General features: G+C 51.4%; 11 protein-coding genes across 11 annotated transcripts; 5 read left to right on the top strand and 6 right to left on the bottom strand.

Moving 5' to 3' along the window:
* Positions 1-360: 360 nt before the first annotated feature.
* N7532_010638 (putative hydrolase) lies at positions 361-2,719 on the bottom strand (the record flags this gene model as incomplete). Its single annotated transcript, XM_056623129.1, has 9 exons — positions 361-661; positions 715-845; positions 895-1,035; positions 1,091-1,309; positions 1,365-1,771; positions 1,824-1,933; positions 1,982-2,056; positions 2,117-2,333; positions 2,386-2,719. The coding sequence occupies 9 exons, from the start codon at positions 2,717-2,719 to the stop codon at positions 361-363; spliced, it is 1,935 nt and encodes a 644-aa protein (XP_056470545.1).
* A 1,689-nt stretch (positions 2,720-4,408) lies between these two features.
* On the bottom strand, positions 4,409-6,131 carry N7532_010637 (histidine phosphatase family protein; the record flags this gene model as incomplete). The annotated part of the gene is made up of 4 exons (XM_056623128.1): positions 4,409-5,432; positions 5,483-5,740; positions 5,795-5,948; positions 5,999-6,131. 4 exons carry the CDS (start codon positions 6,129-6,131, stop codon positions 4,409-4,411), a joined length of 1,569 nt encoding a protein of 522 aa, XP_056470544.1.
* An 822-nt stretch (positions 6,132-6,953) lies between these two features.
* N7532_010636 (uncharacterized protein) lies at positions 6,954-7,850 on the bottom strand (the record flags this gene model as incomplete). Its single annotated transcript, XM_056623127.1, has 1 exon — positions 6,954-7,850. One exon carries the CDS (start codon positions 7,848-7,850, stop codon positions 6,954-6,956), a length of 897 nt encoding a protein of 298 aa, XP_056470543.1.
* Positions 7,851-8,464: 614 nt separating this feature from the next.
* On the bottom strand, positions 8,465-9,211 carry N7532_010635 (uncharacterized protein; the record flags this gene model as incomplete). Its single annotated transcript, XM_056623126.1, has 5 exons — positions 8,465-8,593; positions 8,649-8,730; positions 8,782-8,993; positions 9,058-9,119; positions 9,178-9,211. 5 exons carry the CDS (start codon positions 9,209-9,211, stop codon positions 8,465-8,467), a joined length of 519 nt encoding a protein of 172 aa, XP_056470542.1.
* A 2,369-nt stretch (positions 9,212-11,580) lies between these two features.
* Positions 11,581-12,978, top strand: exg1 (glucan 1,3-beta-glucosidase; the record flags this gene model as incomplete). Its single annotated transcript, XM_056623125.1, has 3 exons — positions 11,581-11,654; positions 11,742-12,124; positions 12,188-12,978. 3 exons carry the CDS (start codon positions 11,581-11,583, stop codon positions 12,976-12,978), a joined length of 1,248 nt encoding a protein of 415 aa, XP_056470541.1.
* Positions 12,979-13,627: 649 nt separating this feature from the next.
* On the top strand, positions 13,628-14,677 carry N7532_010633 (class I SAM-dependent methyltransferase; the record flags this gene model as incomplete). Its single annotated transcript, XM_056623124.1, has 1 exon — positions 13,628-14,677. The coding sequence occupies one exon, from the start codon at positions 13,628-13,630 to the stop codon at positions 14,675-14,677; it is 1,050 nt and encodes a 349-aa protein (XP_056470540.1).
* A 138-nt stretch (positions 14,678-14,815) lies between these two features.
* On the bottom strand, positions 14,816-15,744 carry N7532_010632 (uncharacterized protein; the record flags this gene model as incomplete). Its single annotated transcript, XM_056623123.1, has 2 exons — positions 14,816-15,614; positions 15,662-15,744. 2 exons carry the CDS (start codon positions 15,742-15,744, stop codon positions 14,816-14,818), a joined length of 882 nt encoding a protein of 293 aa, XP_056470539.1.
* An 856-nt stretch (positions 15,745-16,600) lies between these two features.
* N7532_010631 (sugar porter family MFS transporter) lies at positions 16,601-18,494 on the bottom strand (the record flags this gene model as incomplete). Its single annotated transcript, XM_056623122.1, has 5 exons — positions 16,601-16,791; positions 16,844-17,371; positions 17,434-17,694; positions 17,742-18,252; positions 18,309-18,494. 5 exons carry the CDS (start codon positions 18,492-18,494, stop codon positions 16,601-16,603), a joined length of 1,677 nt encoding a protein of 558 aa, XP_056470538.1.
* Positions 18,495-19,536: 1,042 nt separating this feature from the next.
* On the top strand, positions 19,537-20,138 carry N7532_010630 (uncharacterized protein; the record flags this gene model as incomplete). The annotated part of the gene is made up of 3 exons (XM_056623121.1): positions 19,537-19,652; positions 19,704-19,785; positions 19,908-20,138. 3 exons carry the CDS (start codon positions 19,537-19,539, stop codon positions 20,136-20,138), a joined length of 429 nt encoding a protein of 142 aa, XP_056470537.1.
* Positions 20,139-20,212: 74 nt separating this feature from the next.
* Positions 20,213-20,737, top strand: N7532_010629 (Hexose transporter 2; the record flags this gene model as incomplete). Its single annotated transcript, XM_056623120.1, has 1 exon — positions 20,213-20,737. One exon carries the CDS (start codon positions 20,213-20,215, stop codon positions 20,735-20,737), a length of 525 nt encoding a protein of 174 aa, XP_056470536.1.
* Positions 20,738-21,252: 515 nt separating this feature from the next.
* Positions 21,253-23,505, top strand: N7532_010628 (Zn(II)2Cys6 transcription factor domain-containing protein; the record flags this gene model as incomplete). Its single annotated transcript, XM_056623119.1, has 3 exons — positions 21,253-21,309; positions 21,362-21,453; positions 21,513-23,505. The coding sequence occupies 3 exons, from the start codon at positions 21,253-21,255 to the stop codon at positions 23,503-23,505; spliced, it is 2,142 nt and encodes a 713-aa protein (XP_056470535.1).
* Positions 23,506-23,756: the final 251 nt, after the last annotated feature.

Below are 23,756 nucleotides of genomic sequence, written 5' to 3'. Positions count from 1 at the left end.
TGGTACCGACGGCAAGAAATGACGTGGCACAATGGCCATCGAAGCTAGCAGGCAATGTTTAGTTTCGTATAGAGGTTGAAAGGTGGAAGGATTAAGAACATTGCCCGCGAGGTAAAAAGAAAGAAGGTCACGTGTATGCCCCTTGGTAAGCAATTAGTCGTGTCACAGTGGAATCTGATATGTGAATACGAGATCAGCCCTGAAACACTGCACTTCACGTGTAACAGAAAAGTCAAGTGGTTTAGTTTTGTAGGGTATATATATTGAATATAAATTAAAACTGAGACCAGTATCGAAAATGGTCTGGACCAATCCAATTCCATACCGAAACCAGGTCAGGTCAGCTCTGCACTCTGCATTCTAAGAAGCAGACATAGTCGTATTACTCCGCGCCAAAGCCGCATCATAAAGGCCCTGAATATCCTTCTTCCACTGGTCCTCATCAACACGCTTGATACGACGGTCATACGTCATCAGCCCGTTGACTTCACCTTCAACATCAGTGGTTTGAGTCCAGACACCGCCGCTGCAAGCGAACCGCTTGACCTGGTCCTGCAGCTCGGCGAGAAGAAAATGGCTGCGGTAGTTCCAGGCGTCAATGGTTTCGTCGATTTCGTAAGTTTGGTTGATGGTGTCGATGGCTGCTTGGTTGTTCCAGAGGCTGGGATTTTATTAGAGAGAGTTCTTGAGTTGGAGAACGGAGAGAAAGCTTACTGTTCGATCGAGACGTTGCTTCCGATTCCGCCGAATTCACCCTGGAAGCCAATCCTGGTGTCGTCGTAGGGGCTGGAGCTGGCAGAGTAGAAAGGGGTGCCGCATTGCGGGTTGGCGTAGTGGTGGTTGTCCTGGGTGAGTTAGGGAATGCTGCTTGGGCTGCAGATGAGGGAAGCTTACGCTGAAGTCGCCGGCTCCGTGGTCATACCAGCCAGTCGTGGAATCGACCAGACGGGTTGGATCCAGTTGCTTGACCCGGTCGGTCAGTTCGAACTCGGGATGGTAGTCTGTGATCTGGCCCCAACCCTCGTTGTAGATGACCTTTAGATATGGTGTCAGTTAAATTCTCAATGCTTGGAGGCCGGGAAAATCTCACCCAAGTAACAATACTAGGAAAGCTCTTGAACTGGTTAATCAGCACGTCTAACTGGCGCGCGAACTCAGCCTGCTGCTGATCATCAGGGAGAATAGGAGACGAAGAGCAGTCATCTGGGTTGGTCTTCCTCTGACTGGGGCGCAGGGAGGGCATATCCTGAATAACCAGCAGACCCAATTCGTCGCATGCCTGATAGAATAGCTCCGTTTCCACTTTGATCTGAAGTAATAATTTAGCACCATTCATGCAAAGCCAGTCGAAAGTCCCAACTTACATGCTTACGAACCATATTGAATCCCAGCTCTTTCAGAACCTTGAGATCATACACCATGGCCTCCTTGGTAGGTGGCGTGTAGAGACCGTCCGGCCAGTATCCCTGATCAAGAGTGCCAAACATGAAGACAAATTCGCCATTCAGAATCGGTCGAACAACACCGTCAACAGTACCCTTCGCAATGGTGCGGAATCCGGTGTAGCTCTGCACCTTGTCACTGCCCATCTTGACGGTGACGTTGTACAGCCTGGGTGAGTCGGGCGACCACAGCTCCGGAGACTCCACATTGAACTGGAAAGGTCTATTGGAGGGTCCGCTGTGGGTTTTCAGCACCTTGCCATTGTCGTGCACGGTGACCACCACATTCTGGGTAGCGTTCACTGCCGAAGTGTGCACGGTCATGTTGACTGGCTCATGTCAGTTCTGCTGTGAAAATGATGACAGATGTTTTTGACTTACCTTGGCCGTCCATGTTGGCGTCGAGATCAAGCTTCGTGATGTGAGCCTTTGGCGCGGCTTCCAGCCAGACACTTTGCCAGATTCCACTGCATGGCGTGTAGAAGATGTGACTAGGACGAGTTAGTAGAGATCATGACTATAAATATCGGACAGCTCACCTGGGACGGAGGGTCTGCTTGCCAATGGGGATCACATAGTCCCCGTCATCGGTTGGGTCGTGGACGAAGACAAGCCTGGAATGAAGCGTTAGGGCCTCATTTTCTTAGCCTGATGGTGTTTCCAGGACAACTCACACTTCATTCTGCTGGCCGACCTTGACGTATTGCGTGACGTCCAAAGTAAAGCGGTAGTAGCCTCCGCGGTTGAAACCAGCCTTCTTGCCATTGATGAAAACCGTGGCTTCATAGTCCACGGCGTCAAAGTTGAGAAGAACCTGCTGATCCTTCCAGGCGTCGGGCACCTTGAATGAATTGGAGAACCACGAGTAGAGAGTATATACTCCCTGAATGCCTGCAGATACGTTAGTACAAGCCGTGCCAGCATGAGCATGTCATAGGCTTACCAGAAAGACCACTCTCAAGACACGATGGAACCAACACCTCCTGGCCAAGCTTCTGACCGACTGGCGGACTCTGAACAGCATCCAGACTAGACGCATTCTGATACCCCCAAACACCATTGAGGTTCTGCCACTGAGACCGCTGCAGTTGCGGTCTGGGATGCTCAGGCCAGGGGTCAGTACCTACTTTATCCGTCCACGGCGTTTTCAACGGCGGCTGCTTGGGCGAGTAACCCGCAGCCTGTCTAGCGGAGTTTCGTCCAGAAACATCAAGGCTGGGACTAGCCAGGCCTGTAGCAGCCAGCGCGGAGAGAAGCACACCCTGCAACAAAACCATCTTGCAGTCTCGAGCTAAGCCCCGTGGGAAGAGAAAGCGACAGACTACCGAACCACCCCTTCTATTTAAACTACCTTCGAGCCATCGGACATGCGCAAGCCAAAATGCCCGTGCCGACGCCCGTCCAAATTTCCGACTGCCCCAAGAAAAAGCGGCAGCTGGGCCTAGCTGGGCACTAGCTGGGCACTCTAGGACCTCCCGCGTGCAGGGATGGGGTTACCGACCAGATTGGGAGTGGATACTGCCCTGCCTCATGGCGGCATGTCTCCACATGAATCAGTACAATGTATGGGGACCCTTCACCCCGCAGAAAGGGTGTACAAAGGGTTCCGTGATAGGTCAAGGAGCAACCCAGTGCCTGGTGGGTCGATATATGGAGCCCTGTACAAAGCACCCCGCTGCTTGGCGGGTGCGTTGGCGCCGAGAAGGGTTGACCACCAGCAACATGTTTGGCGGTATATTGTGTGTCCGGCTTGTTGGAATTTAAACTCGGCTCGAGTTGCCTGCATCAAAGGGATACTGTGTTCCTGATTTTTGTTCAAAAAGAAAAAAAGATTAAGGTATAGGGTAGACATTGCATGGAGAATGCCCTGAACGGAGTTATCGGGAGTAGCCGTTGATCCTGGTCTCTGGTGTATCATCCTAGAGATTCGGATCCAGCACGCATCGAATGACAGTGCAGATGAGCTGCAGCGGCGTCCCTTCCGCGAGCCAATCGGGCCCATTAGGAGCGAGCAAGTAGACTCCAAGGCTTCCTGGACGCAGCCTAGTGGAGAATCATCGGCGATCGCACAGGCAGCATGATATGGTCATGTACCAAATGTGCATCTACCGGATTTCAATCGCAGCACGAGTCTGGGCAACACTAGACTCGTGAGGCATTCATCATGTGTGCAGATCACATTATCGCAGGGATCTGTCTTGGCCACGATCTTAGGCACATTTTTCTTTTTGGAACAAAGTGCGTTGTGCATTGTTTTTGTCGCATCCCTTGCAGCCGCACGGGAAATGTCTCTCGCGCTTAGACATATCCCAAACACTGCCTCGAGTCATAATTTCCAATGCTGGCGATTATGCGGTCAAGGGGTCTGCATTGCTCGGCAAAGCAAGGTCACATATCGAGGTTCCATCCAACCCGCAAAGTCCATCTTGCTGGCAAAATTAAGAATACGAAAAGGGCCCGATCGCGTCCCCCTCCTCCAGCCCTCCACTTGGCATGCCGATCGCCCCGGTCTCATTCGCAGGAAGGGTGGCCTCTCCACAATTCCGCCATGGTCAGCTTATGGTGAGATTGTGCTTCCTTTTCAGTGCCGGATTGAGTCGTCGGCGACTGTTTGGGTCGAAGTGGGTGTGATCCCCAGAATCACAATATCTGCCCCGCGGGGGAGGGTTGCTCTTCTCCGGGGGCCGGGCCAGCTTCTAGTCGAGTTCAAATGAGGATTGCGGAGCAGAGGCTCGAGAACGGGGTTGGGTGCGGAGTTATTGGGATTGTCAGGGGTAATGTTGCGGGGAGGTGGTTGAATCCCCAACTAGCATGGGTACCGTGGGTGGACTAATTTTGATGCAAAGCCGAGATCTATACAGTCGCGGTCACATGACCACGCTTGACATTAACTGAATCGGGCCTCCGCACGGAAGAACAATTAACATTCTGAAGTGATATAGTATATGAGAAGAGAATTGACCGTCTCATGCAGGAACACCGTTCCGCACAGCACCGTAGCTCCCCATAGTCCAGTTGCCAAAGCAAGCATACTCATACTCTGCCTTAGCCAGACTCTCCTTCTGCACCTTGAGGAAAATAGGGAGCTCGCACCAGCCATCATCGCGGTAATCGCACGCCTCGAAGCTAGCGTGTAGCGGCACAGTGCGCTGATTTTGAATAAAATGCACGTAGCTCGTCTCTCCAGTACCGGCAATGTAATCCGATTTCTTGCTAGCCTTGGAAGAGCGCGTGGTAGAAACCTTGTGAGGTGCTTTGATAATCTCAATATTGAAGCGACCAGCAAATGGGACGAGTCTACTAGTAGAAAATTGCTGGTTCTTCGGCGGGCCAGTGAGAGGCAGGAAGTCGGCGAATTGCTTCAGGCCAAATGCAGTCAGGACTGAGACGATGTTGGCATCGTGGGTGAATTCGAAGAAGAGAGATTGGTTTAGAGGGAAGGTCACTGGATTTGTGTCGAGAGTCATGTTGGCGCCGGTAGTGTTGGCAGGGACATCGAGGTAATGCCCCTCGACGCGCGCAAGGAATTCCTCAACCCAGGCAATTCCCTGTGCTCGGCCGGTAGGACTCAAAAATCCAGACATGGCGGCGAATTCTATGTCCATGAGATAGGCGTAGCCTTCCCAGTCTTCGTAGGTGAAGAGCTGGCAAAAGTCGCTGTAGCCCAGACTGATCGTTTCGTAGGGACATAAGCTCTGCGCGTTATGGGTGTCGGTTACTGTCCAATTGTAGTTGCTGGTCAGATGTTTCAGTTGAGCTGTGCGTTTCGCTAAGTAGGTTTCCATCCATGTCGCGACGGGCTCTGCGATCGAGGCAAGCATAGTCTTGCCTTCCCTAGTGCATGAGTATTCGCCCGTCCTTGCAGGATCGATCGTGGCCAAGATATTCGCATGAGCCCGCCATTCGAGCCCGAAGAATTCAGCCAAGAAGTTCTCGGCACTTTCAAGCATGCGAGACTGCAAGGTTGTGCGAATGACCAGCTTGGACGAGCTGTTGTACAGATGGCCGTATTGTAGTAGTTGAGGATACCACTATCAAACAGCTCCTGGCGGCCTTGCGGGACAAGAATCTCTTTTCCAAGCTTGTAAGACCAGTCATTTAAGAACGCCAATTCTCCAGTGAATGTATTCCCCTTGGCCGTGGAGTTCGCGATACCAGCTGCCCATGAGTCGAGGCCTTCCGATGAGGAAGGGTATCTTGCGCCGTGGCGTTGCAGCATGTGCATCTGATGGATCTTTGCACCCTTGGGCAATGGGTACTCGTCCACCCCGAATCCGTCCTCAGGTGAGAAGTAGGAGCTTTAGGAAGCGGGTCAGCCTTGATAGATTATTGATTATATGACTAATGCTGACCTTTGATCTCCCATGAGATGGAAAATATTTCGCCCTTGAGCGCCCTTGATGGGCTCCGAAATCTCCAACGGAGCATTCGGGGTGTAAGTAGCTTGACCAAATGGTGCTGGATTCAGCTCCGCTAAGAAGGGAGCAGCTCCAGTTGCTGTCGTGCCTATGAAATGTCAATTGCATTCACAGTTAGGTGATGTCCATATAAATAACCAGCATAGTTGCCAGGCGACATTTGGAGCCAATCAGGCTGAGTACTGGTCGCTCTCTGCTGGATGGCTTTTGCATCTGCAGCCCCAGCCAGCACCAGCAAGAATAGAACCATACCGAGCTTATTTGCAGCCATCTTCCTTTTCTCGAATAAAACACTTTCGCATCTCTTTAGCACGATCATACTGTCTTTTTAAATATCACTCCTCTGGATTTTCCGTATACAACCGCCCCTCGGCAAAGAAAACCATTGGATCGCTTGCACATCAGCAACATTCGAGACAACGAAAGTTGCCGGGAGGAAGCCCCAAGAAATGACAAAACAAACTTGCAATCATGGTCTTGATGCTCGCCACGTGCGACTGGGATAATCATATCATGACGCCCGGCGGGGACACGCCAGGTGATCGGCCCAGTCAGCGACGCCCGTCACGGTAAACGAGGAGGCTAGCGGCCGCGCTACCTCGCCTCGAGCATCTCAGTATGGAAACTTCCCGAACTATTTCTTGTGAAGAAGCCTGATTTTGGAATGTCAGGGATTGCTTTCTTCAATTTGTATCCTGTGCATTGAGTGTGCTGTGATCGGGATCGTAGATGGCCGCTGATTTGTTGGCGAGTAGAGCATTGAAAATATTCATGGTAGCGGGTCCAACCTGGAGTACAGGCAAACGCATAGAGGCTCATTATTTCCAGCCGTCAATGATCATATATTCGTCCCCGGAACGAGTATTCCGATCATTCTCCACCAGCGATCGAAGCCATCCTGCCATCGGCTAAGTCCTGAAATTCCGTACCCCGGAAGAGACTGTCGAATAGAGCTAGATCAATATCTTGCAGAGCCAAATCATATCCTGTGCCAAGAGAATATGAGTGGTATTGGCTCCGGATGCTTTCAGTATCATCGTAATTGAATACTTCGACTTCATCCAATGAAGAGCCTAGTCGAGAGGACAAATGCTCATTGTTTTGAAGTGAAAGCATTGACGAGATCTCTGGAACAGCTGGCGGTCCCGAAGATCTCTTTGCCAGCAAGCAATCCATCCGAAGCCCAAGTGACGCAAGGGTTTGGGCCGGGCGGCGCGGAATCAACTGGAGCCGAGCTTGATATAGCACCAGGCTGGAAGTTGATTGTACCAAAATGAGGGATATGAACCTGCAAAGTTCGACCATACGTGCCCGATTGCGTCCCACATTCAAAGGTCTTTGCATCGCTTTCCGAAGAGCTCATACTATAGCTCCTTCCACGAGCAGCATCTGCTTCGACAATAAGCAGATGTCTGATCATATGACATAGCTTGGTAGCAATAGAATCCGTATCATCTGGATTCATCGACTGAAGAATCTCCATCGCACGCTCCATCATACCCCGGTCACTGGGCCGGCTGTGTGCGAGGAAGTTGAAGACGACGTGAGTCGAAGAGAGTGAATGATGCTGAGATCGCGATCCGACGTGGGCAAAGCAAAGTACGAAAATGGAGACGAACGAAAAAAAGTCGCAGCCGCGGCAGTAGAAGTGCGCCGGGTTCGAGGAACGGAAGGCTACATACCGCGATAAAATCTCGCGACTGGCGCTTATGGCTGTGAGTCTGTTGTTGTCGTACCTACTGATGAGTAGGTGGTAGTGTGTGAATTGGATCATGAGACGCACTGTGTCATCAAGGAGTTTTGCGGAATTGGAAATATGGGCAAAAGCCGGCATTAGCCACCATTGCGGCGGCATCTCGGTTGCAGTATTTTGCAAAGTCTCGTCTAGATCGGATATTTCAACATTGTTGCGTTCGAGGATATGCCCGGCGATAGCAAAGTGGATGCGCTGTACTCGGTCTATGGAGGAGCATCCTTGCAACACCTTCATGCTGGTCAGCCAAGAATTTAGTGATCCTTCTGGGAGACCAAGCATGATTGACACGTATCAATCCATCTGGACTATACGGAAGAGCATATTCTCCGGTTTGAATGTCGACTGGGTTTCAGGCTCAAGGAATTTAAGAGATGGCGAGCTGGACCCGCGGTGTAGCGCCATCATCTGCGCGACGGCAATGGCGCGATGTACTGCTAACCAGGCACGGTGGAGATTGCCAGAATAATTATGAAGTTGTGCTTCAATCATAATACATTCAAGGCCTTCGACGGAGCAGATCAGTTGGTCGTTCGTGGTCACGAGCCTAGATGCTCTCTCAATGGCGCGAGACATGAGCTTGCTGCATGATACTCCTTGACTTTCAAGGTATTTCACAGCGAGCGGAGTTATCCCTAGGAGAAATGCGCCGAGCATGAGAAGCTTTCGTGCGATCAAGACTAGGTGCGAGTCGAGGGGAGGTAGCTGGAGTACTTTACGTGGAGATTGATCCTCGGGCGTTATGTACGATGTGCAAATTCCACATTGTATATGTGTTAATAGCCCGATTGGTGTATCGGTGATTAAATTGAGGTCTGTATTCGTGGGCCAGACTTCAATCAAGCTGATCACTATTGCTGTGTAGTCATTTGCAAGTAGTCGAAGAGCAATTCCATAGAGTGGACATGTTTGGCCGATGGGTAAGGGTGGGTGAGATAATTCATGAACATCCCTGGCTGGAAGAGGTTGTACTCGAGGACCTGGAGGGGGATAGTGTAAGTGGCGTATTGCTTTAAATTCCAGAGGATTTCATACCTTGCTGTCCTTGTTCAACTCTCCAAGGAATCTGCGAATCTCTCTCTTGTAAGTGTACCAGCTCAGATGGTCAAGTGTGGAACTAGAAATTGTTAATACTGATACGAATTAGTTCTCCAAAAAGATGACTCACGAAGCCCATTCACTAGGAGCGAAGCGCTTCACATTCGCTCGAACTGCGGCGTTGATGAGATTCTTCTGCGGCGTGGTGGATGGATTATCCTGAGTGGAGACAAAGGACAAAACGGTGTGCACTCCTTCCAGGAAAGAAGCCAGCTGCTCCGGGTCTCCATAGTCTGCCTTGACCCATCTCTTTCCGGGAGGCTCTATAGCAACCGGGATTTCCTACGTATGTCAGTCAAATTCAGATAAAAATGCACGGAAGAATCGAAGACCAACCCTTTCTCACTAGAATCACGAAGTCATGACTCTTAGTAGCAGAGAGGCCATCGATTATTTCATTGACAACGTCTGCTTAAGACTCAGCTATAATCCCACAACGTATTTAAGATTATGTAGAATGATACACTGCTGGAGCCGCCGGCGATAGCGATTTTGACCATTGCGATTATGAGTATTGCAAAGTATGCACAGTCTTCTTGGATACTGTATTCTGTCGAGTATAAATTCTTGATCATTAGGGATCCAGACACGATTCAGCGTCGACTGGTTTTGTATCGCTTCCAGGTTTCGATCTGACTCCGAGCATTCGGCCGAACATTGCTTCAACGATTAGCAATCAGCATTCCACCGATACCTCGGTCATAAATTCAGGGTGAAGCATTAGAAATCATCATGGAACCATGAATGATTGGCACGCGCTATGGCGTGCTTCACGAGTATTGGTCCATTGATCGGGGTGTTGACAAAATTTGAGTAATCATCTACATAGTGAAGAGGGGAACGCTCGATGGCAGCACGCGCTGAGACGTGCGGGTCGATTCAGCAGAAAAGCCACCACAAAACACACGCGTAGCAATCAGGAAATAGCGATAACCCCAAATGTAGGGGTCAGGTCGGGGAGGTGTAAGAAGGTGTATTCTAGAACTAGCTATCCGGCCACTGTATACTGCCGGCTATGTCAAATAGTCTGAATGGCACCCATGTAGTAGGGGGAGGGGGTCTCCCCACTAAAATAGGTATACCAATGTATCGGTGCTTCGGCGGACGAATGCTCGCATATAGACCGCGGTTTGGATACATGTAGAACACGAAGTACTTGCTTACTCCTTAAAGAGACAAATATGTTAAAGAAAATACACAGAATGATCAGTTCGGACTAGCGTTGGATCGGAAAAGCCGCTCAAATAGTGTGACCTATCGGTGTAGCCACCCTTCCTGACTTGACGAGCAATGGATTCGGACGGTCGCATAACGACTTCGCGCTTTGTGAAAGATCGTCCCGCAAACTAGAAGTTCAATCTAATCTGCTAAACTGGATCAGTCAGCGTAGGACACGTGCATTCCAGCCAGCATTCCTGGCGATCCAGGGTTACACACGATCGAGCGACTCCTACGCTAGGGTGAGCTGGCCCAGGTATTTGTGGGGGGTTTCCCTGGGACAAAGAGCGCAAATTCAATCAATGGAACTAATCATCTGGCGTCCCATGGATCCAAAAGCCTGCGGTTGTGACAATGGCGCGTCATTGGGGTTTTGTAGGGGTACAAAGCTGTTGTTTCCGAGAACGGAAGCGTCTCTCGGGCGCGAGAGCCTAGATCGGGAGCTCCCGGGAAACCCACGGTTTTGACGGGCGTACAACAGCTCTCCAAGGTCAAAATTGGGTTGACCAAGAGTGTTCCCAGGGGCGCGAGGCCACTGTACCAGGGTATCGCTGCAGTGTAATTGAACTATGCCGGTCGCTGTAAACAAAGGGCGTACTATATAACAACAGGCAGCGAAGGCGCCGACGGCTGGTAAAATCGCCCCCTTCACCTTTGCTGAAGTTTTTCCTTAGCAGCTGGAGCAAGACTATATGGTTAGTCTAGATAGATCTGTCTCTCACATTCCTGAGAAGGTACCACGCGGTGCCGATCTTCATCGGCCGACGGGCTGCCGCAAACAGCGGCTTTGCATCTCGTCCGACGAGAATGTCATTTTGGTGCACGAAATCCTTGCACAAGTACAGTGAGAACTACAGAGAGAATTCTAATGCCCAGAAGCACTCAAGAGAGCTGCTGCGTGTCAATCGGCGATCAGATCGGCCGTGATTGAGAAGTCAACTAGGAAATTCCATCAATCCCCGAGAGTCAAACTGAGGCAGGTCACGAGTATGACCGCCCTGCTCCTGCCATCTTGTGCTCTCCAACCTCCGGCAATGGCATACAACAGTCGCCAGAACGTCCTCCCAGATCAATACGTTGCATCTCTCTCTCTCTCGGCTTTTCCCGATTCTCACTCATTGTCTCCATTTTCCTGTGCAGTGGGCTTGACTCCATCTTTGTTCCAACCTTGACTGCTCCTACTACAACCTAAGCCTCGCGAAACCCACTGCCTTGCCAGGGACCCTCATCAAACACCAGAAACTACTGGACTGAGGTCCTCCGCTGTGACCTTGCAAGTACTGAGAAGGCCATTGTTCTATGTCATAAACCCCAGACTCCAGAGTCCCTGGACCCACTCCTCTCTGCTTTCGGACGGCTCGTCTTCCTTTCCCGGAAGCTGTCAGGCTATCGCTGCCACGATTGAAGAGCAGATCGACACCCAGGTTACCCAAGATGTGTGATTCTTCATTCCAGAGCATCGTGGCTACTTCCGTTCTCATGCTCAAACTGGCTTTTTGTCTGCAAGCGGCCAAATTGAAGGCCAAGCATCGACATAGAGTTTACTTATACCTGTCGATCTCCATGCCATTTGACACAATCATTCTATCACTCCATTCCAGAAGCCTAACGTCCTGAATTTTGGGGTGAACTTAGTCTAAGGGAGCTCAGTATGTCGTCCAAATTCTCGCAAAAGAGCCTCCTCGGGCTGTCTCTGGCAGCTCTCGGCCTGGCTGTTCCAGCAGTGTGAGTGAAATATAGTCCTAGCTTCACGTCGAAGAGGCCTAGGACAAAAGTTCCCATCTACACAAACTAAAAACTGACTTGATACAGTGCCGATCCTGGATTCAACTACGGAGGTGATATGGTTCGCGGTGTCAACCTGGGTGGCTGGCTAGTACTGGAGCCTTGGATTACTCCCTCGATCTTCGATGATGCCGGCGATGCTGCCGTGGACGAGTACTCCCTGTGTGCAACTCTCGGCGCCGACCAGTGCCGTGCCGTGCTGTCTCAGCACTGGGCTTCCTTCATCACCCAGGATGACTTCAACCAGATCGCTGCCGCAGGAATGAACCACGTCCGTATTCCCATTGGCTACTGGGCCCTTACCCCTATCGAGGGCGACCCCTACGTTGATGGCCAGCTCGAGTACCTCGATGCTGCCGTTGGCTGGGCTCGTGCCTCCGGCCTGAGGGTTCTCATTGATCTTCACGGTGGTAAGTGACCCCTGATACTGCCTCCTACAACTATCTAGAAACAAAGCTCATCATACCAAATAGCCCCCGGATCCCAGAACGGATTCGACAACAGCGGAAAGCGCGGCGCCATCGAATGGCAGCAAGGTAACTCCACCGAGCAGGCGAAGGAGGCCTTCAAGGCATTGGCTGCCCGCTACGGCGGCGATGCCGACGTCGTCACGGCAGTCGAAGCCCTGAACGAGCCCAGCATCCCCGGTGGTATCAACGAGGACGGCCTGAAGCAGTACTACTTCGACTGCTGGGGTGTTGCCCGCGAGGCCAGCCAGGACACCACCGTCGTCCTGCACGACGGCTTCATGCCCACCGAGTCCTGGAACGGCTTCATGAGCCCCGCGGCAGGCGTTTACTACGTCATGATGGACACTCATCACTACGAAGTCTTCGACAGCGGCCTTCTCGCTCTGGACGCTAGCTCACACGTCCGTACTGCCTGCAACTTCGTCAAAGACCACGTCCAGACCTCCGACAAGTGGACTATTGTCGGCGAGTGGACCGGTGCCATGACTGACTGCGCCAAGTACCTCAACGGCAAGGGCATCGGTGCCCGCTACGACGGAACTTACCAGGGTAGCAGCGCTATCGGTAGCTGTGATGGCAAGTTTGTCGGTACTGTTGATGCTCTTCCCGCCGCAGACCGTGACAACATCCGCCGCTTTATTGAGGGCCAGCTGGATGCCTACGAGAAGGGCAGGGGCTGGTTGTACTGGACCTGGAAGACTGAGGGTGCTCCTGAGTGGGATATGCAGCAGCAGCTTGCTGCTGGTGTCTTCCCTAATCCCGTTGACACCCGTGCGTTCCCTGGCCAGTGCTAAGCAATAGCACGAGCATGAGCATGAAGCTATGAGATGCTCCCTCATCTGGCCACCTGCTGACATTGTCTACTATTTCTTAATTTTGGATTCTGGAGTTTCTTCTTTTGGGAGTTTTATTTCTAGCCTGCAGGCGCTTCACTAGCTATATAGAATTGAATCCGACCTGCCTGGCATTTCCATTGACCATTTCGCGTCGAGATATGAAGTACTGTAAAGTAGATGCATGACATTGCTTCTCCAGCCCCCAAGCTTCCGCGACGTCCAAGAGTCAGAAAAAAAGGTGATCACAGCCCCCGGCTGAGTCCAAATGACTCAAAACCAATCACTGGACCAGTCCTTAGCTGCCAAGTGATGATCAGGGGCCAATACCTGGAGCAGTCTTGTAACGCGCCTTACAAGAATCCAGCGCGACGGCCCCCACCCCCGCGGCCCGCATCTCATCTTCCAACTAATTTCACTCCGGGGCCAGCGAGAGCCTCGCCGGTATCGACCACATCGAAGTTGAAGAAGTGACATGCCACTTTGCCCCTGACCGAGAGGCGAATCCTCGCAACGCTCCAGGCTGTGTCGGGTAGCTTATCCAGCAGCATCTCCGCCTCCATGGGAACATTGAGCTCGAACATCAAAGCTCGGCCTACGACGCAAAAACATGGCCTCATCACATGAGAATGAAACCGGAGAAGGTCCATCACCTCCGCAACGCCCAGAGCCTCCTACGCCCGCGCAACTCCCACTCTACGGCCAACTCAGTCTACCTAACAAGCCGACACGCCGCGCTCTAAGAAAACGACTCATCTCGACACTATTCCCTTGCCAAAAAGCGCAACACCAACGCCAGCAACATAACGCACCCTACTACTCACCATCAATCGCCGACCGCATAGAAGCGTCTAGCGCATTCCTGGGCGCATATACCGGCCTCAATAACCGACAACTTCAGGACCATGTCCACAGCATCCGCGACCGCGCCTGGGCCATCGAGCCATACCCCAGCTTCGGTCTAGGCTGGTTCCTACTCCCAGGCCTCTCGGAAACAAAATCATGGCCGGATATCGTGCTGGAAGCAAAAGAAGGCAAGACGATTCTGGACGTTGGGAGTGGACTCGGTCAGGAGTTGCGGAGACTACGGCTTGATGCTGGTCTAGGTACAAAGACCAATTTATATGCGACGGACGCATGTCGTGAGCTGTGGAGTGTAGGCTGTGACCTCTTTCTAGACCGCGATAAAGCACGACCGGAATTCCTCCTCGCCGACGCACGGCTCCGCGCCAGTTCGGGGAAATATGCGTCCTTTGGACCGCGGGGGTCCTTGGAGAAGCTACGAGGGAAGGTAGATATCATTCTCATCTCTGGGTTACTCGAGTTCTTCAATTACAGCGACCAAGTAGCGATTGCGGAGACCGTTGCGCTGCTTAGTCGTGCTGGGACGAAGGTTGTTGGGCGCTGTTTTGGGACGGACCATTTGAATGAGCGGGACTACAAGGAAGTTGGGGATCGGGAGTTTTCGAGGTTTCTGAATTCGTGGGTTTCGCTTTTGGGGATTTGGAATGATGCGGCGAATCATACGGGGATTAAGTGGAATGTGAACGTTGAGACAGTTGGGTTGGAGGAATGGGGGCTTGGTGAGGGGGATCTTTCCTGGATGACTGTTGAGGGCCCGTTGAAGGGGCTTGATTTTGTTGTTGTTAGGGAGACATAGAAAGCAGATTAATTGCTCTAAATCACTGAGACCGATAACGGTATATGATTGACCAGTGGGATATTCCAGCAACACATATAAATAAGACGATATCAATTCACAAGGGCAACAAGGCCATCTAAATCAGCGAAAGTCGGCCTAGGAAGCATTGAATTCCATGTTATGAACGCCCGCATTCACCCTCGGACGTCCATCGACATATTCAACCGAGGCCGTACGTCCACCACCAGCCGCTTCAAGAACCCATGACTCAGAGAGCTCACGGTTATTGATCTGCGTATACATCGCATTATCAAGCTCAACCTGAAATAGTTCAGCGATTGCTTTCCGCGCTCGTTCCTTTGTACCATCTGATCCAGCATCCACCCCAGGATTATAGGGGCCTTGAACAACAACCATCTTAACACCACTCATATCGGGCAGATACTCCTTCCTGAGCGCGACGATCGAGTTTCGCAGACCCTGGGCCTGCTTATGCGCATCTGAAGATGCATCCTTGATACCTTGGCTGATGATAGAGCAGATCGGCGGCGAAACATGCGTCATCAAAGTGCCTGCGTTGGAAACTGCCATGATAGACATGCAAGTAGCTAGCCCGTCTGTCACAATCGCACGTGGGACATTGACGTTCGATTTGTTCTCATTCGTTTGCTTCTTGCATGTTTTAACCTTTCCACGGAATGTCGAGGTTTCGACATATTCTGCTTTGGCGCAGTTGTACCGGACCCATTTGTTTCCCTCGGCGGGGATCCAGCCTGCCCATTCTTGTGGCACGTACAGCCCTTCAACGCGGGTGTTTTCGTTGCAATCATCGCTGGCCGCTCTTCCGACTGCCGTTGTGACTTTTCCGAATATATCGTTGTCATCTCGCGTGAATAGATGGGAGATGTGGGTGGCATCTTCGCCTGCTTCGGGGATGGATCTTTCGACGCTTTTGCTACCGTTAGCGATGGTATCCAGACGAAAACAACATCTTTCACTTACAGACTATACTTCTCACCCTGCGGGAGGGCATTAGTCGCAAGAAATCCCAGGCTAAGGCCCAGGAAGAGGGTCTTGAGATTCATCTGGCAAACACTTGGGATCAGGCAAGTATACAGACAGTGTGAGTTGGAAGATGCCCTGGGTGCTACTACGCATTTAATGTGATGGGACGAAACATTAATATCGGGCGAGACAGCCTCGTCCGTACGGTAATATGACTGTATTGTTGGTTTATTTGCTATTCAAAGTACTGCGACTCATGTTGCAATCGCCCCCAAGGCCTAGAGTGCGAGAGATGTAAGTTTGGTATTGATCCTTCGCAGCCCCTCGGGGGCCGTCACGGCTATGGGGCCGGATGGATGGGGTACGTTTTGGGGGTTGAAGACTATCCAGTCATGGTCAGTCAGTAATTGACTTTTATTGGAATATTAAGATTGGGATATCGCAGCCAAAAAATGTAAATACTGACTATAAGCAGTAGATGGGCAATATCTCATACTTCTCTCCGGTCTGCGCGTGCCAAGACCGGGCTGGAGCCAAGAAAAGCCATGCAGGGCTGGACTGTCAATTCTCCTTTCGTATTACCCGATTCTGCAGAGATCTGCATATCCTTTGATTCAGCGTTGGTTATGAGCCAGCGCCCCTTATGCCAAGATGGGGCTGTCGCATTACTCTACAAATCGAGCGGTAGATAGCGGGAGGAAGCCCGTACGCATGAAGCTGTTCTAGAACCAACGTATGAAGACATATTTGGACCCAAGAATGATAGGAAAGGGGTTTAAGTCGTTGCTGGACATGAAATCATCAAGATCATATTGATAGCTCTATCTGGCACGCATCTGGTTACAATTGCAATCTGTGTTCCTGCCTGAGGTGGAACATTTAACGTGCCTATGATGTGACGTGATGGACAGGTATTCTTTGTGAGATGTCTCTTCATCACGACCTGACCAGTTCAAACCGCCATCTCAATGTGCTCACTACTATCCTTGCCCTTGTAAGTCTGAATGAACTCGTCTTGGCACCATCCATGCCCACTCCAAGTTGAGCGCGAATGCCAGCAATTCGTTGCAGATCAGCCTCGCCATCATTTCCGCCAAACAACTTGTCCATTTCCTCGATCGGCACGCCTAAAGACAATTAGCAAAACTGACAGACTTGGACATGGATAAAAGCACCAACCTTTTGTCTCGGGAACGCAGAAATAGGTCCACACCCCCAAAATCAGACAAAACACCAAGAAAAAGTAAAACGTCCCAAAAGTGATGGACTCTAGCATTCGCGGCGTGATAAGCGCAACAATGAAATTAGAAAGATAATTGCACGCAATCGCAACGCCAACAGCCTTGCCTCGAGTTGCGGGTGGGAACATCTCCGAAGGCATAATCCAATTGACGCAGGCGATACTGAAAGCGAATGTGCCAATATACACCCAGACGAACACGCAAGCAGCCCATCCCGCAGACGGATGCTCGCTGAACTTGTCCTTGTACACGGCGTACAGGGTTGCGACAATCAGCTGTGCTATTGACATACCGGTGGCGCCGTACATGAGTGTTTTCCGTCGACCCCATCTGTCCAGATACATTACTGCTGGGATGGTGGAGAGGAAGAAGACGATGCCGACGACGCCAGTTGCGAGGAGGTTGACGGAGTTACCGCTGAGGCCGATTGCTTCAAAGAATTGCGGTGCGTAGTAGATGATTGCATCTGTGGAGAGGAACCGTCATCAACATGAACATGGTCATTTTCTGGTGCATTTTGGGACATACTAATTCCAGTGAACTGCTGAATCACCTGAAGGAGACAAGCGACCATCGTTCGTTTCCTCAGGTGTCTCACGGTGAACAGCTCCTTGTATTCCTGCATCGCCACATAGTACTTTGATGCATCAGAGCCATATTTATCTGCCTTTGTCTGCTGATCGAACATGCGAGCCGCCTTGATCTCAAGGAATTCGGTCTGCAGTCGATGATCTGACTCAGGAACGCGCCGCAGCTTGACCAAAGTTTGCAGCGCCTCATCCTCTCGACCTACCGCGAGTCAGTCCCTCACCAGTCAACCTTGCGGGTAGACGTACCTTGGTTCATAAGCCAACGCGGGCTATATGGTAGGAAGAAAGTGCCAGCAGCAAGAATCAAAGAAGGAAAGCACTGCAACGCCAAAGGCAGTCTCCAGGCTGCCTGACTCTGTCCGGCTCCCGTTCCCCCAATATACTGAGTCCCATAGTTAATCCAAAAGCTAACCATGATACCAAAGGTAATGGAAAGCTGCTGTAGAGCCACGAGTGCACCACGAATATTAGGCGGCGCCAGCTCGGAGAGATAAAGCGGACAAACCATCGCCAGCATTCCGACACCAGTACCAAAAACAAAACGTCCGACGAACATCATGGCAATATACTCGGCTGCCGCCTGGATAACGGAACCGATGAGGAATATTATATTTGCAAGAAGGATCGACCAGCGACGCGAGAGACGATCCGAGATGGGTCCGTTGATAAAGGCGCCGAGCATCGCGCCCAGGGTCATGATGGATACGACCCAGCCCTCCAGGCCGGTGTCAGAAGAGAGATCGGAAAAATGCGTTTTCTAGGACGAGTAAGTGACCGCTCTATAGCGTTTCATTTTGCGATTGCTGAACTTACAAAACTATGCATAACCAGTACCCCCGAAATAATCCCTTGATCATACCCGAAGAGAAACCCACCGATTGTCGCGAAACACGCCAGCCCGAAGATGCGAATCTCCTCGATGAGGCCCTTGTATCCGGCCGGCCCGTACGAGATGCCATGCTCGCCGGCGATGGTAGTGCCAACTGCTCCCCTTGCCATGATTGAAGTGATAAGTGGCGAAAATGGGATTTTGGATGCTGCTGGAAGATCGGCTCCTTCACGAGGATAGAATCGTCAGCTGGCTTGGCATATTGTGAGCATGTTCTCGTCGTGGTGCATGGGCCTGGGGGGATCAGCCTTAAATAGGTGGGGAGGAATGAGGATGGCGGTTTCCTCCACACTCAACCCCAGATGTCGTTCCCCAGACCCCTAGCAGTTTACCTTCCCTCCGAATCCTGCTATTGTTTACTTTTTGCTAGCAGCTCGCCATACCCCAGCTCCTTCTTACGTCTACACCTACAGAATCCCGCCTCGGATCTCGCTCCCACTCATTCCACCCACGGAGCAAACCCGACTACCTGCAGGAATCATTTGATGCCGAAACATACGATCGTTGACTAGGGCGACAGAACCCCGACGCAGCCATGGTGGGGACAACCTCTTGCCTTGTCGGGTTTACGGCCACGACGCACCCCGCTTCCCCGTGGGGTTTACATCCGGTTTTGCAAGAACCGAAAGGGCAACAGACCTCCGGGTCAGGATGAACTGGCCCGAGAGAGTATGGCTTGAATTCTATAGAATTATTTGATGCCAACTGCCCCCGAAGTTTACCTTGAGGTGAAATATGAATCATTGGTTCAACGAGATCCGGAGATAGGCCGACACTTGGCGACCACGACGATGAAGAGGTATTTCGGTTTGGATGGACAGAGGCTCCATCATGTTGTGGCTACGATAGCCGGTATTGGCTTCATGTAATCTGCTTATGGCTTGTGCTTATATTCTCGTGCTGACGGTCTGCGACTTACCTGTTGCGATCTCTCGGCGGTTGTCTGTCTGAGAGATTGAGATGAAGAAGTGGATCTACTTCTAGATTGTTTGGATATGGTCAGGGAGTCATGAGAGTCTTCTCACTTTAAACGCCTCTGTCGGGATCTTTCCTGAAATGGATACATCCAGCAAGTCCCTCACGGACGTGGAGAAGGCATACAGTACGAAAGTGCAGGGCATTATGGTTGCTATCTACAGAATTGGTTGAATGATGGGCGCACTAAGCACACTATGGCCCGGCGATAAATTTGGGAGCAAAAAGGTCGTGTTTGGCGGTTCTGTGGTTTCATGTGTTGGAGCTGCGATTCAATTGTGGTGGGTCGGTAAGTACAGCATGCCTGTCTTGGATTGAATATAATGCAAATCAATCTTGTCTAGAATTTTCACCAGCAAGGAACTGGCTTTTGTCACAGCTACCGTGCCAATGTGGCAGTCTGAATTTGCCAAGCCCATCGACGAGGTGCCATGGTAATGATCGAGGGAGTCTTGATCATTTTCAGCCTCGCATCTTCATACTGATTGAACTTTGCATTATACTTTGTGCCCGGTCAAGTGAACTGGCGATTTCCGATTGCATTCCAGTGTGTCTTTGCTGGAATTCTCGGGGCATTTATCATAAACCTGCCCGAGTCGCCGCGACGGCCGGTCAAGAACGGTCGGATCGAGGTATCCAAGGCCATCTTTGCTGCACTCGACGGTATCCCGATTTACGACCCACATGTTTTCAATGCATGTCGAGGAAGTCCTTTCGGTGCTCGAGCAGAAACAGGGCAGTCGGCTCTCTCTAAAAATGATTGGCACCCAGGGGTCTAAGAAGCATTTCCATCGGTCTATGCTCGCCATCTGGAGTCAGGCAATGTAGCAATTACCCGGTACTATACTACGCGATGACAATCTATCAGAACTCCCTCGGGCTGAACGCGATCAATGCTCGGATTATTGCCGCGTGCCAAAATACCGCATACATGATCGTGGCGTGCATTGCCATCTTCACTATTGAACGAATTGGACGACGCAAGTTCCTGATGATCGGATCAGCTGGACAAATGATTCCAAAGGTTCTTCTCACTGGCACTGTATGGGCAGCCACGCGTTACAACTGGAAATTCGGTATCGCGGCCTCGTTTTTCATCGTCACCTTCAACGCCTCATTCATCCTAAGCTGGCTCGGTATGCCCTGGTTGCATCCCGCCGAGATCGTGAACCTGGAGTTTCGCGCCACTATCAATGGACTCAGAACTGCGACCGATTGGGTGATCAATTTCATGATCGTGAAGATGATCACCCTTGTCTCCTTCAACAGTATCGGCATCTATACTTATGCGATTTTCGCGGCGATGAACGGACTGATGTTCTTCGTGGTCTATTTTTTTGTACCCGGAGACGGCCAATCAGTCTCTGGAGGAGATTGAGGAGGAGATTAATGAGATATTTGCCGACTCGAACCCGTGGACACCATGGGATGTGGTGGGTATTGCGCGACGGCTACTGGTCCGCGGCAGTACCCTCGAACATGCAAGCGAATCCAAGCTGGATGATGCCGGGCGGCGGCCGGGGGGAACTGGTGAGGCGGTGTATGCGAAGGCTGTTCAATAGTTCTAGACCGAATGTCATTTTCTGGAGGATCATCTTCACCCGCGAGATCTCCATATCCTCACATTTTCTCACCAGTCAGCCACAAACTTGCACCGGGGAAGATTTTCCCAAAACAAACACAGACGAGCAGGTTGGACCCGCCGTCGGCAAATTTACTCTTTGATGATTGAACTTGCTCCACTTGGGAATCTCCACCCCGCGAGATATGCCTATTTGGGGACTGGCGTCCTGTGTCATGCTATGATCGGAACAATTGCGACAACCCCACACCCCACGAGGGGGCAGAATTCATGGAGCCCCTCCTCATTTCTGAATCTATCGGCCTGATAATATGGCTGAATCGAACAAGGCGCATGCGTGCAATGAGTGTCGACGACGAAAAGCACGAGTATGTACAACTTTGCCGGCGATCACGGAATATACTGACCTGCTACATCTAGTGCTCGCGCGAGCTACCAGTCTGCGCGCAATGTCTCCAATGGCGCCGGCACTGCCTGTATGAAAAGCCGAAGCGGAGTCCTCTGACGCGCAAGTAAGTGCTTGATCTAATGCAGCGCTAAGCAAGGGATGATCGACTAAATGTTATAACAGATATCTAACCGAAGTCGAGGAATCCCTCCGCATCACCACGCAAATCATCCGCGATCACGGCCTCAACGTCGACCTCGATGCCGAATTGGCGCGCGCAAGAAATGGAACAAGTCAGACTTACCGGCCGTCTCCTCCAAAGAGTGAGGTGACCACGCCACCGGGCGGGTTGAAGAGATCCCGGATGGCAACGGATGAGCCCGTTGAGGACCGGGACAAATCGCCGGAATACACACAGATCGAATCTGGCATCTTCGAGCCTTGTCTGGAGATGCTGATCTCAGATGGCAGTATTGAGGAGCCTGTTCCCACGGACTTTCTTCCAACCGCCACTACCGACAATCCCGTGGCAAATGGAGCTGATTATGACTGGGACGAGAGGAATACTGAAGCGCAGAGCTGTATTGACGGCATGGCGGCCTTGTCCATCCAAGGAGTACGGCCGGGATACCTCGGTCTGGCATCTGGAGCGGTGCTGCTTCATCTCATCAAAAGCCACTTCACAGACCCATTCTCCGCTGCGTTGCCAAATACATCACAATCCAACCCCGAGACTGAACCGTCGCAAAAAGTGCAAGTCAACTTGCAGCGTGAGATTCCCCCGCACAAGATCGAGGCATATGTCGCCAGCTACTTCAACGAATACCACACCAATTACCCTCTCGTCCACCAGGGACTCTTTATGGCCCACTTCCATGAGATCGTTCCCAGGCCAAAGTATGGATGGACAGTGTTGATGTACATCGTCGCTGCCCTAGGTGCATTTATGTCAGCCACGTCCCCCAACGACGACGACCTCGTCCTATACCAATGCGCTCGCTCCCACCTATCCGTCGAGATTCTCGAAGTCGGCAGCTTGACTTTAGTGCAAAGCCTCAGCCTCATCTCAAACTACCTCCAAAAGCGCGACCGTCCCAACTCAAGCCACAACTACCTCGGCCTCGCCGTCCGCATGGCCTACGGCTTAGGTCTACACAAAGACCACCCAAGCGTGGAAGGAAACCTCCTCTACCGCGAAATCCGCCGTCGAACCTGGTGGTGCCTGTACATCTTCGACGCCGGCTCAACAATAACATTCAGCCGACCCCTCGCCATCCCCTCCGCCGGCATCGACTCCAAGCTCCCCCTCAACATATCTGAAAGCGATCTAACCGTCTCAGCAACCGTCGCGCCAGAAAGCATCAACGCCCCAACAATCTACACAAACGTCCGCGTGCAGTCCCAATTCCACCTCCTCACAAACCACATCTACAACCGGATAATCTCCAAGCCCTCGCCATCCGCCAAACAAGTCCTCGAATGGGACGACTTCTACATGACAAAATGGCTCAATCTCGTCCCGGAATACTACAAAGAGACCGCCACCGTCCCCGTCCGACACCAATTCGCACATGCAATCATGACCTGGCGATACAAGCACTTCCGCCTAATAATCTACCGACCCTTTCTCATTCAGAAAACCCTCCAAATAGCCCGCCCACAAACAGCCTACTTCAACGCATTCCCGATCCCACCCAGCAACATCGAAACCTCTCCAGCATCACAGCCCTACATCGACCTAGCTTGCGAGCGCTGCCAGAAAGAATCCCACGAAACAATCACATGCATCGACAAATTCTGGAACAGCACAGCCCACACCCGCATGGCGTGCTGGTACGCGCTATACTTCCTTTTCTCCGCAACACTGGTCCCCGTCATTCTGCTGCATAGTGAGCCGCAGTCACCGCTTGTCGAGGCTTGGCAGGAGGATATCGATAAGGCGATTGCGATTATAAAGAGTATGGTTGGTTTGAGTCCCTTTGCGGGACGTTGTTTTGAGACGTTAGAGCGGTTGAGGAATGGGGTTGCGAGTCCGGGTCCCGAGATGGGTGAGACGGTGCAGGAGATGCCGACGCTGTCTGATCCGTTGAATCAGATTCCGCTTGCACAGTTGTTTTCGAGTTCGACGGGGTGGTTTGAGGTGCCGGAGGTCTATTTTGAGGAGCAGATGTGGTGAGTTTTGTTCGCTTTGCTCGGATTTTATTATGCTGGACTCTGCTAATATCATTCTAGGGGTAATGATTATTTGTTCTTTCCTCCGGAGTATCCCACAGATACCGCACCTAGATCAATAGAAGGATTCTATAGCTTGTAGGCAGTATCAGTAGTATGGCTATTGTTATCATTTACTGGTGGCTCACGATATGATGAAGTCTTATTTTATTACAACTTTTCGCAGACACGTAGCGTTGTTATGTTGTTTTCATG

Source organism: Penicillium argentinense (assembly GCF_028826775.1).
Source record: "Penicillium argentinense strain IBT 30761 chromosome Unknown utg000010l_segment0_segment0, whole genome shotgun sequence".
NCBI lineage: Eukaryota > Fungi > Ascomycota > Eurotiomycetes > Eurotiales > Aspergillaceae > Penicillium > Penicillium argentinense.
The sequence above is the reverse complement of the archived record's forward strand: the minus strand, read 5'-3'. Positions and strand labels throughout refer to the sequence as shown.